Here is a 12,175-nt window from a genome sequence, read left to right as displayed (position 1 = left end):
AAAAGAGTTCACTGACTCAGCCGACCTGATTTCCTCGGGCAGGCTGTTCCAGAGCCTCGGGGCCCTGACAGCAAACGCTCTGTCCCCTTTAGTTTTCAGTCGAGACTCTGGAACAGACAGCAGACCTCTGCCCGAGGATCTCAAGGTACGTGCTGGTGCGTATGGGACTAAAAGGTCAGAAATATAACAAGGCGAGAGGCCATGAAGAGCTTTAAAAGTAATCAATAGAATTTTAAAGTCAATTCTAAAACATACTGGGAGCCAGTGTAATGAAGCGAAAATAGGAGTAATGTGGTCATATTTATTTGTTCTGGTTAAAAGCCTGGCAGCTGAGTTCTGGACAGTCTGGAGTCGATCAATAGATTTTTGGGTTAAACAGGTGAAAAGGCTGTTGCAATAATCCAGGCGTGATGAGATGAAGGCGTGTAAAATGGTCTCGGTGTCCTTAAAAGTTAACATAGATCAAATTTTTGCTATTATTTGGCATAGGCTGTGATAGAAATCAGGTCACTCTCATGCAGAGCTGGAAGGCCCCGCCTCGTTCTCATGTCAAAGGTGAAAGCGAGCGTTTACAACTTTGATGAGAGGATGAAGAAGGATTGTCCTTCTGGGAACGAGAAAATAAATAAAAAAACTCAATGAGAGTGAACTGTGTGAACATCAGGTAAACTTGTGTTCTCTTCTCTTAAAAGTCAGGTCAGCAGATAACAGTTATGTTAATCTGTCTGTCTGTCCTGCTAACCAGCTGAGCAGCACATCTCTTGTCTGTCGTGTCTTGGGTAAGGTGACCAGATTTCTGAAACAAAAACCGGGGACATTTTTGTTTTGGTAGTCACTATGTCATAAATAAATATGTTATATCTGTCAAATAACTCTTCTGAATGAAATCAAGTCATTTTGAGGTACAATCTGCCTTTCAGTCAATGAGTAGAAGCTGCAATCACTTTCTGGCAAGTGAAATACTGCATTTTATGGGTTGTATTGGCCATTTGAAGGTATTTCAACAGGTAAAATGGACTAGATTGGTTGGGACACAGCAAGTTAAATAATGTCATAAACATAATTGCAAAAGAGATCATGTCTTTATTTTATGTATAACTCAGCAGTAAGTCATGTTAATTATAGGCCACAGTCAGTTTTCCAAATATAAACAAGGATATTAGACATATGCCTACCAAACACATAATTCATTGGCAACAACAGGCTTCTATTATTGCCTATAATCACGTAAATGTCCTGGTTATGCTATAAATTGCAAACACTTATTTGGCCACAATTGTGATTATTCAGTTTAAAAAAATGATAAAGTTTCACAAAGATGTACCTTTGCTATTAACATGGACATAAAGTGATGTTTATTTGCACATTATGTCTGTTTGATTGCATTTCATCGAAAACTTTTACTTTCTGTGGGACCGCAACTATCTTTTTAAGGCAGATGGACTTCGCCTTAACAAGTCAGGAGTAAAATTGTTCAGCTCCAACCTGTTTTACTTTCTGCGTCACTCATCTGTTCCCTCTGCCAAGGACAAGAGACAAGAGGAATCAAAAGAAGAAGACATAACACCACACGCCAGAAACCTTGAAGGAGAGCCACCTCAACTCCCGCCGGAAGAGAGCTCTGATCACGAGAGAAAACTGAGCCAAGATGAAGAGCCTCCACCTCCCTCACTGAAAACCAACAGTGAGGATTCACCATCTTTACCCCCCCAATCCCCATCTAGGTCACCCTTATCTCCAGATACCCTTTCTCCCCTCTCCCCCCTGTTGGACTTCACTGATCACATGGAAGACCTGGTTAGAGCTGGGACCAAATTTACTCCCCGCACCTTCCCTCGCTCCACTCCCATTTTCTCTACCCCCCTAACCGTCCACCTCCACCACTGGTTCTAAGTCCTCCAGGTTTGACACGTGTCACAAATACAGCGCCCAACCCGCCCTCCAGCTCCACAATGGCGAAAAAGCCCAATAAGCTCTGTGTGATATGTGCTGGGTCCAGGCTACAAGGAAAATGCATGACTCTTCCCAGGACAAGCCGGGGCCCAGTGTGCTGGTAGTCTTCTCCATCCCTGTCTTGATAGGTAACAGAAAAAGCATGGTGAATGTGTGCAAATTTAGTATTTATTCCTCCGGAAAAAAATGGGCCAGATAATGTTTTTAACACATTAAAATGAGCTTTGTTAAAAGTTAGGTCTTTGGCAGGAAAAACATTTTTAATCAATGATTTTATAATAACTCACAATCTTAATTTCATGTTTTTAACTGAAACTTGGTTGGACCAAGATAACAGTGCAGCTGTCCTTATCGAGTCTACCCCTCCCTACTTCAGTTTATGAGTGAAGCTAGAGTGCATAAGAGAGGAGGTGGAGTTGCCATTTTGTTTAATGACTCCCTCCCATTCAAAAGATGTCTTATGGGAATGTTGCTTCTTTTGAATATGTGGCTCTTCAGCTGAATTCCTCTTCGAGCTATTTTTCTAAATATCTACAGGCCCCCTAAATACTGTGCAAACTTTTTTAATGACTTTGGTGAACTGCTGTCTATAATCTGTATTGACTTTGACTGTGTGGTTATTGTTGATGATTTTAACATCCATGTTGACAACCCCCAGGACAGAGGGACTAAAGAACTGTTTTGTGTTCTTGATAATTATGGACTGACCCAACATGTGACGGAGCCCACACACAATAAGGGGCACACTTTGGACTTATTCATCATCAAGGGTCTGGACATTTCCAAGGTTGTTGTGACTGATGCTGCTCTCTCGGATCATTCCTGTGTTTTCTTTGAGAGTGCTATCTGCATGCACACAAATGTACAAACAGAGGTAATCACAATACGGCATATCACTGAAAAAACTAGTGAAATATTTATAGACGCTTTCTCCTCGACACCCGCCCTCTCACGGGTCTCAGTGAATGAGCTTGTAGATAATTTCAGTTCTAAAATTACAAATGTTATTGATGCCATTGCACCAGCCAAGGTGAAGGTGGTCTCTGGTAAGAGAAGATCTCCATGGAGAAATTCCACGCTGGTTGGAACTCAAAAGAGTGTCGAAAAGCTGAACGCAGGTGGCGGAAAACAAATCTCCAGCTTCATTATGACGTCTATAAAGAGAGACTTCGCATTTATAATTTAGAGCTGAGAAATGCAAGGTGGTCCTTCTTCTCTGACATCATCACCAAAAACACTAACAATGCACGTGCCCTGTTTGCTACTGTCGACAGGCTAACCAACCCTCCTGTGTCTGTAGCCTCTGACCTTCTATCCACCAGGGCCTGCAATGAATTTGCCTCCTTCTTCACAGACAAAATTCAAACAATTAGACAAGCAATCAGTGCCTCCATGCCAGTAACAGGATATGTCTTGTCCCTGTGTCCACTTAAAAACAATTCATATAGCATGAGACAATTTGATTCTATTAACCATTAAAACCTGGAGGACATAATACAGCATCTGAAATTCTCCTCATGTTGCCTTGATATTCTGCCAACAGGTTGTCTAAATAAATGTGTCTAAATACATGGCCTCAGATCTACTACAAATTGTCAACATGTCTCTTCTCTCAGTTTTTTTCCCACAGGCCCTGAAAACTGCAGTCATTAAGCCACTCTTAAAAAAGAGCAATCTAGACAGGTCACTAATGAGCATTTGTTACTTCTAGGCTGGATTACTGCAATTCTTTATTATCAGGCTGCTCAAAAAATTCAAACTGGTTTGAATCCTACTTAAAGGACAGGGACTACTTTGTGTCCATAGGTAAATCACACATCTGAGCTGACAAAAATTACATGTGGAGTTCCCCAAGGCTCCATTCTGGGGCCTCTTTTGTTTAACATTTACATGCTTCCACTGGCTCAGATTATGAAAAACAACAAAATATGTTACTATAAGTATGCAGATGACACACAGATTTACATAACTATTCCACCAGGGGACTATGATAACATACAAGTGCTGAGTAACTGTATTGAGCAGGTCAACAATTGGATATACCAGAATTTTCTTCAATTAAACAAAGATAAAACTGAAGTTATTGTTTTTGGAGCCAGGGAGGAACGATTGAAAGTCAGTGCTCGACTTCAGTCTGTAATGTTAAGAACCACAAATCAAGCCAGAAAGCTTGGTGTAGTCATGGACTCAGACTTGAATTTGAGGAGCCATATTAAGTAAATTACAAAGTCAGCCTACTATCACCTGAAGAATATATCAAGGATTATGTCTCAGCAAGACATGGAAAAACTTATCCATGCATTTATCTTCAGTCGACTCGACTACTGTAACAGTGTCCTTACAGGGCTCCCTAAGAAATTCATCAGACAGCTGCAGCTGATTCAGAACGCTGCTGCCCGAGTCCTCACTAAGATCAAAAAGGTGGATCACATCACTCCAGTTCTGAGGTCTTTACATTGGCTTCCTGTATGTCAAAGAATTGATTTCAAAATCCTGCTGTTAGTTTAGAAAGCACTAAATGGTTTAGGGCCAAAATACATTTCTGATCTTGTGCTTCGTTATGAACCATCCAGACCTCTCAGGTCGTCTGGGGCAGGTCTGCTTTCTGTCCCCAGAGTCAAAACTAAACATGGAGAAGCAGCGCTCAGTTATTATGCTCCGTATATCTGGAACAAACTCCCAAATAACTGCAGGTCTGCTGAAACTGTCAGTTCTTTTAAATTAAGACTGAAGATTTTTCTTTTTACCACTGCCTTTAACTAGTAGATTGATAAGTTACACTGCACTGTAACTTTTACTGTCTTGTTTTCTTTTTCTTTATTTTTAGCTTTTTACCATTGCTTTTAATTAAATATTTACACAGTGAGAAATGAGTAGGTAATTGAGTGAAAAGATAATGAGAGTGAGATTGAACAGAGTGAAGGAAGTGGTCTTCAATCTCACGCCTGAGTGATTTGCAGGAACCTCTGTCCACCTGTAAACACGCAGGTGGGTCCAGAGTATAACTGGATCTAAGTGGCCTGCGGACAGACATGTCCTGGTTTCTCTGTAGTGTCCGAGGGTTTTTGGAGTTTCAGTGGACCCAAAGATTGCTATGGACCCGAGTACAGACTAGCTAGAGAGAGTAGATTAAGTGTACTTCTCTGTTTATTCTCTTTTCATAATAATTGTAACTCAATTATTTGCTCAACCCCATAGCCTGTTTTTGTTTTCCATTTAACTCTTTTAACCATGATTGTACACTGCACTGTAACTTTTATTATTTTTTATGTGTATTTTTTCAATTTCCCGATGTTGCTTTTAAACTTTTTTATATTTCCCTGTTGCTTATATGTTTTATGTAAAGCACTTCGAATTACCTTGTTGAAATGTGCTATACAAATAAACTTGCCTTGCCTTGCCTTGCCTTGCCTTGCCTTGCTCGCAAGCTAAGCACAAGCCTAGGACAACTATGGGCCATGGCATATCTGATAATTTCAGTGGCACTTTTGCTTAACATATTGTGTTATTAAATCCTGATAACAACCTAAACAACCGTTAACCTCATTTCATGTGCCCTCTGCAGCAGAGCCCTAATGTTCCCCTCGAACACATGGTCTTTGTCGCCATCTTGTGGCTGACTCGTTGTAACTACCTTTGTAAACAACTGCATTATGTTCCTCTCTCACTGAGATGAGAATTTTGACACCCTACACATTAGTTTTTTTACAGATATGAGAGCCATTTGGTTAAATGTTTATCATTTGTTGTTGCTGAACCGCCGCCACCAAGGGTAGCCATGGCGCTGTCAATTTGGCTGGTCCAAGGTCCAACAGGGCACAGGTGTTGTTGACCCAAGAGATGGGAGCAAACAGTTTTTTGAGCGTGAAACGTGCAATGTGGTATGAGGAATGAAAGTGGAGTTTATTATATTTCCTTTGATATTCATACCTACGAATGTACTTGTGTTTGATAGCAAACACTGTTTCTATTTGTTCTCTTTGTTTTGAAGATTGAAGACAACATGGGTGGGTTTAGTTTCCCTTTTCTCCACATCACCCGAACCAGACTGAATCACACTTTCTGGACTTTGGACCGAAGTCCAGAAATAAGCGTAAATGATTTACACACAAACATGTCATTGTTTGTGTTATTGAGTAACAAATGAATCTCAGCACTGTTTTCCTGCTTGTTGTGTTGTGTGTGGCAACGAGCATCATGCTGAAAACTGAAATGGGTTATTTGGCCTGGCAAACAGTACAGCTGAGTAGCCTGCTGTTATCCTTTGCTGACAATTTTTATTTGACTTTTATTAAGTCAGGTGGAGCAATCATATTCACACAGTTACTTGTTATAACATATTTTCTTTATTTGATTGTGCGAGAAAAATGTGCAGTGAATAATGCAGATCATACATATTGTACAGAGTATATTTTAGATATGACAGTGACTGCAACTCAAGAATTAAAAGAATCTTTTATTTTCCAGTTACATTTATTATCAGTTAGTGTTTATTACTAAGTGACACCTATAATACATTATGTTTCAATATAAGCTGAACAAAAGGTTCATACATCCAATGAAGGAAAAAGAAACATTCTGCCCAAAGAATATGTAAAAACAGTCAAATTGCTTTATGTCACAGGAATTACAGTTAATTAATTCCTCAGAGATCAATGTTAATTTTGTTTAATGCTTTACTGTGAGCTGTAATATTAGTTGAATTTTTACATGATTTGATCACATTAAATGGATCTCCTCTATAAACACACCAACAGAGCTGGGGAAAAGGCAGAAATCTGATAGTAATCTCTGTTCATTGAGCACTACTGTATTACACAAGACTGTCTTTCTTTCTGTTTTTCAGCCACCTCATCAAATTCCATTTTTGTTTCACTCAGTTTCTTCATCTCCATCTCCGAAGAAAATGGCGTCTCCAGGACAGCTTGTTTTTTCTCTGACGTCAGCAGACCTTTGCACAGGGAGTCGTGGATCTTCTGCCACGAGTCCATCTCTGAGCTCCAAAGTGTAGCTCTGGCTCTGATGAACTGTGAGACTTCAGACTCGCTGCCTTTGGCCAGACCGATGCTGTCTTTACAGATGAAGAAAATATCCAGGCCAAGGAAAAGAGCATTGACTGCAATGAAACCGGCCCTGGCTGACTTGGAGAGGGCAAGAGGCCCTTTGACTGCTACCTGACCGATATCTGGGACTTCTGAGGCCACCCTGGGCACGTTACGAAATGCTTTACCTTCCTGGGCCACCACCTTGCCAGCACTTACAATCAGCTCTTCACTTCTCAACATCTTAGCAGCAGAGGCAGCATCAACAAGCGCATCAATTCCATTTCCGATAACAACAGCTTTACAAAGCACCTTTCCTACTCCTATAGCCTCATCTATCTTATCTGTTTCTCTTTTGATCACATCGTCCAGACAATCCTGGAGAATCTGCACGTCCTTCATGAAGCTCTGGAAGACTTCACTGGCTTTCTTTTGATGTTTACGGTTTACTCCGATCTCTGTGGCTGTGGTGACAGCGCTGTTGACCCCACTGGTAATTCCCATCCCTACCCCTGTCATTGTCAGAGCTAGAGACACTCCAGCTGTTACAGGAATTAATGCCAAACCAATGATAGAAAGCACACCTCCAACTGCCCCCACTGAGCTGCCTGCAACACTGGAGATCTTTGCCCCCTTATTCATCCTGTCTAGCTGAACAGCATTCTCCTCCAGCTCATTGAGAAACTGCAGCATCCCGGGCTGTCGTTTGCTGAACTCACTGATGAAGGCAAAACCTGAGTCCTCCTGAAACAAGAACACCATCCGGAAGTCCTGGTTCATCCTAAAAAGTAAAAGAAATCTTAGAGTTTATCATCTTATTTTAAAATTCTGTTTGGGCCTGGGATCTACTTCATTTTATTTCATGAGATACATTTAAAACAAGGAACTCCTGCTGGACCAGAGAAAGGCCAACCCCAATTTACTTTAGTTGCAATAAATTATATTTAAACAAGACAGAGAGTCCACAGCCATGCTAGCAGCTCTGTGAGATTACAGTGGTGGTTGAGCTACACACTAACGTCAGCATACCAACATTCTCACAATAACAATGCTAACATACTGATGTTTAGCAGCTCATGCCCTTAGCTTAGCGTGTTAGCATGCTAACATTTGCTAATCAGCACAGTGTACATCCGAGGCTGATGGGAATGTTTTCCAGGTGTAAAATTTTGACTTGATGATGGCGCTATACGAAACCAAATCATTAGGATTTATTCTCCAAGATCTATGAATGCCTTTTTTTGCAGTGTGTATCAAATAGTCTTTTGAAGATCAATCATGCTGATTACACTTACATTACTATAACTAATAGGCAAACACCTTGTGTTGACATGATATTTGGTGAAAAAACACACATAATGCTTACCTGATTTCATCAAGCTGAGTAATGTGACAAAGCATCCTCTGTACGTCATCTTCAGACAAATTCACATCGAGGTCTACCAGAGTTTCAGCAGTCATCTTCAGGCTAAACTCACTGAAGGAGCTGTGAAAGAAAGTTAAATCATTTTCTATTATAGATGTTGTTTATTTTGCAAAATTTGCAGGTTACAATGAAGAAATGTCAGTTTACCTTTTCTCTAACTTGTCACAGATTTTCTGGGTGGTCCGAATGTATTTGTCCAGCTGATAGGACAGCACGTCCACGTTCTGAAGTTTGGGAAGGAAGAAGACACTTGCATCTCTTTTAAACTCGAGGAGTTGTGGGCAGATTTGCCGTGCAGAAGAGATGACAATCTGAACCTGTTCACAGCTGATCCCTTGGGGCAGGTGTAACACCTGGTTCTCCTCATTGAACACATGAAGTGAGGTGACCGCCAGCTTCTCCACTGCATCCAGGAAGCAGTCCAGCTTCTCCAGGCCTCCCAGAGTGTCCTTCACCACAGCAGCCAGCTCTTTCTCCAGCTCTGCACGCCTGCTGTCTGCAGTCACCTGGGTCACCTTGCTCATCATATATTCCAGAAAGGCCTCTCCTCTGTTCTTTGACTGGGTAACATGGCTGATGTTCAGGTCAATTTTGTCAGCCCTGTCTTTGATGTCCATCATCATTTCCAACTCTGACTCCCTCCCAAGCATCCATTTAGAGATCCTCTTGCAGAATTCTCTTACTGTGTCAATGTAGCTGAGGGTGTCTGCAGTGTAGCAGCACAAGGCCTCCTGTAGTTCCTTTCTGTAAGACAAAACATTATTCAGTTTGTGAGATTGTAGTAAAACTATTCACTGACTCCTTGTGGAGTTTGCTTGCTGTGCGACAGTGCAGGAGAAAGATTTGGCAGCAGCTACAGGCACTCCATCACTGCTGATAAATAAATCAAATCAGTTTCTTGGCCTTTAAGTGCTTGGACCAGGGGCCAGAGCCTCGGTGTTAACATTTGTTGGTGGAAAGTCACAGAGCTCACTTAATATCCTCATTACAATGCCAGTGAAACGATTCTGATCTTATCTAATCTAATAAACCTCCACTTAACAAGCAGATTTAGCTGAGTTTTGAGATCTTGTGACCTCCAAATCACCAAATGAATATTTACTGGCATCGATTCTACATGATTATGTTGTACCATTGTTGGGGATTCCTTTTCTGTTTGTACAGTTAATTTCTAAACTACACTAAATGTTCTTAATAACCAAGTAAAATCCAACAACACTCAACAGTACCAGAGGCATAGCACAACTACTGCTACAGAATAACTAAATAAGTGAGTGAGTGAATAAATAAATAAATGGAAAAGACGATATATTGGTTTTTGACAATGTGGTTATTTCAGAAACAAAACCATTAAGAGTTCGGACAGCAGTCAGTTTGGTTAGCATTATATATTCGTGCAATTACATGTTAAAGATGTAAAATGTAGCTGAACGAGTCCAGCTTTCCCAGGACGTCTAAATGTCTAAAGCCAGGCAATACAACCTCACATAATACAACCAAATCTAATCCAATACTTTGATCATTTTTCCTTCAGCTGCACAGCATACTGAAGCTACAGTAACATTTTACTAAAATACAGTAACATTAGTAAATCAACTGCTTTAAGAAAATCTAAACTGTAAACATCAGTGTTTTTTTCAAAGTATTACAATAGTACAATATCTGTGCAGACTGTCACAGAGTCACAAAACGACTACAAAGAGATGCTCAAACACACAAAACAACTGCAAAGAGGCAGCTTCTCTCTGGTTTTCTTAGAGAAACAGAGCTGCCTTTCTTAAGGGTCAGTAAATGTTTAGGTAAGTTATTTAATAGGATACACTGATATTAGATATCAAAAAGAAACGTCAAATAATTGTTTCAGACTGCTACAGTTTCCTGCTGATAACATTATGTTCAGAGTCCACAGTTGATGAACTTTGGATGTTTGAAATAAATAGTCAACTGTTTTCATAGGAATCGAATCCTTTAATCGAAGGACGGTAACATTCAAGGTGAATACTGTAAATACTTAATTGTAGACATTTTCAGACATATTTTATTTCAGTGCTTGAAGTCACATAGTTTCGGCAGACACTAGTAACTGTCATAATTCCCCTCGGGGATCGAAAAAGCATCAATCTATCTATAGTTTTTTCTGATTCCAGACTCAAGAATAGTCAGTAGTTCCCAACCTGGGGGTAAATTCCCTCCAAGTTGTCCCAAGATAAATCTGAGACAATCAACAGGATAGGAGATCGGTAAAAATAATTACATTTATTTCTTCAGATATTCTTCTTAATCTTTGCTTTTTTACTTGTAAAATAATGGCTATACAGGCTGTGAAATATGACAACATGCACAACTCATAATTCATAGAGGTATTCAACCAGTTTTATCGTTACAGGACAAACAGGTTTGGAGCAACTGCCGTTTATTACTCAATCTTTTTCTTTGCATTTAAACAATTGGACCTGCAGACATCACCAAAGCACACACAGTGTTTTAAACTTTATTTTAATTTTCAGGGACAATGCACATTGATCAACGTCACTGTAAATCTTTCAGTGTCAGCCAAATGACTAATTATCCTCTGTTGTCCCTTCGCTTGATGTTAAATTAGCCATTAAAAACAGCAACAGAACACACAACATTTAAATTACAACAAGATAAAGCAAAACATGAAGCGGTTAAACCGGAGTATTGCAGCATCATGTAAAGAAGAATATATGAAAAGCAGACAATTTTGACAATTGTGCACTAATGGTTTGAAACAGACCTCCTTTACGAATAAGATAAACTCTAACTCTATAGATAGTTTTAAGAAGCATCTCAAGACCTACTGTTATGCTTTTTCTTTTAACTGATTAAACGCAATTATTTATGTATTTATTTGATTTTATAGCCCTGTCTGCTACCTTTATCCAGTTTTAATACCTGTGTTTTGTGCTTGTTTGCTTGCTGCTGTATTGTATTCTTTATTTATCTGTAACTTGTTTAAGTGCTGGTAACGTATAGCACTTTGAGCTGCATTTTATTTTATGAAATGTGCTATACAAATAAAGATTATCATTATTCTTTATTATATTTGGTGCCTTTGTTTTTACAAACAACAACATTAATCTCTACATTTATTTAATAGGCTACTAAAATCTCACGCACTGAACCGTCAGACTGATTCAGAGATCCCTCTGTATTTTTCCTTATTTAACATTTTGCTCTTACTACAGGCTTTTCTCTCATCTTCTGTAGCTCAAAGTAACAAACTCTTTTACCTTGACACAGGCATGTTTCTCCTCTCGACTGTTGTCTTCAGTTCCTCATTGGAGCCTCATCGTATTAGCTGCGTGGTTAAAATAAAAATGGAAATCTTATTGTTTACTGTGCTGGAGATCCGAAACTCATGTGCTGACTGAATCTACTGAAACGTCGAAACCACCACTTGATGATCAACTTTCCAGACTAATCTTCTCGGGTTTCTTTGGTTTCGTTTTCATTTTTCCACATCACCAGCCTGAATCACACCTATTTTCGTAGCCTAACCTTAACTCATTCAGGGCACCGGTAGTCAGCTGGGTTTTGTTTGTTTAGGAGTGAGAAACTATGTGGTAGCGATAATAAAGCGTTTAAAGTTCAGGCAGCAGCAGCTTGTTCGGCCCGAGAACACGCAAAAGATGATATCGTTTATTTATACTGTGGTGCCTTCAGCTACTTCACGCTACTGATTATTGTCGAGGAAACACGTCCTTCAACCCGGAAACCGTAGCAAAACACA

General features: G+C 39.9%; 1 protein-coding gene across 1 annotated transcript; it reads right to left on the bottom strand.

Moving 5' to 3' along the window:
- Nucleotides 1–6,301: 6,301 nt before the first annotated feature.
- Nucleotides 6,302–12,175, bottom strand: apol (apolipoprotein L). Its single transcript, XM_046036958.1, has 4 exons — nt 11,676–12,175; nt 8,569–9,165; nt 8,362–8,481; nt 6,302–7,776 (listed from the first exon to the last, which is right to left on the bottom strand). The coding sequence occupies exons 1-4, from the start codon at nt 11,687–11,689 to the stop codon at nt 6,759–6,761; spliced, it is 1,749 nt and encodes a 582-aa protein (XP_045892914.1). The 5' UTR covers nt 11,690–12,175; the 3' UTR covers nt 6,302–6,758.

This window comes from Micropterus dolomieu, linkage group LG02 (assembly GCF_021292245.1).
Source record: "Micropterus dolomieu isolate WLL.071019.BEF.003 ecotype Adirondacks linkage group LG02, ASM2129224v1, whole genome shotgun sequence".
NCBI classification, from domain to species: Eukaryota; Metazoa; Chordata; class Actinopteri; order Centrarchiformes; family Centrarchidae; genus Micropterus; species Micropterus dolomieu.
Note: the sequence above shows the minus strand (reverse complement) of the source record. Positions and strands in the feature narration are given on the sequence as shown.

Excerpts from the sequence above, each read along its gene's own strand:
- apol (XM_046036958.1), bottom strand. Across the intron at positions 8,482-8,568 it reads TGTGACAAGTTAGAGAAAAG|CTCCTTCAGTGAGTTTAGCC; the intron begins GTAAACTGACAT and ends TTTCTTTCACAG. Across the intron at positions 7,777-8,361 it reads ACTCAGCTTGATGAAATCAG|GATGAACCAGGACTTCCGGA; the intron begins GTAAGCATTATG and ends TTTACTTTTTAG.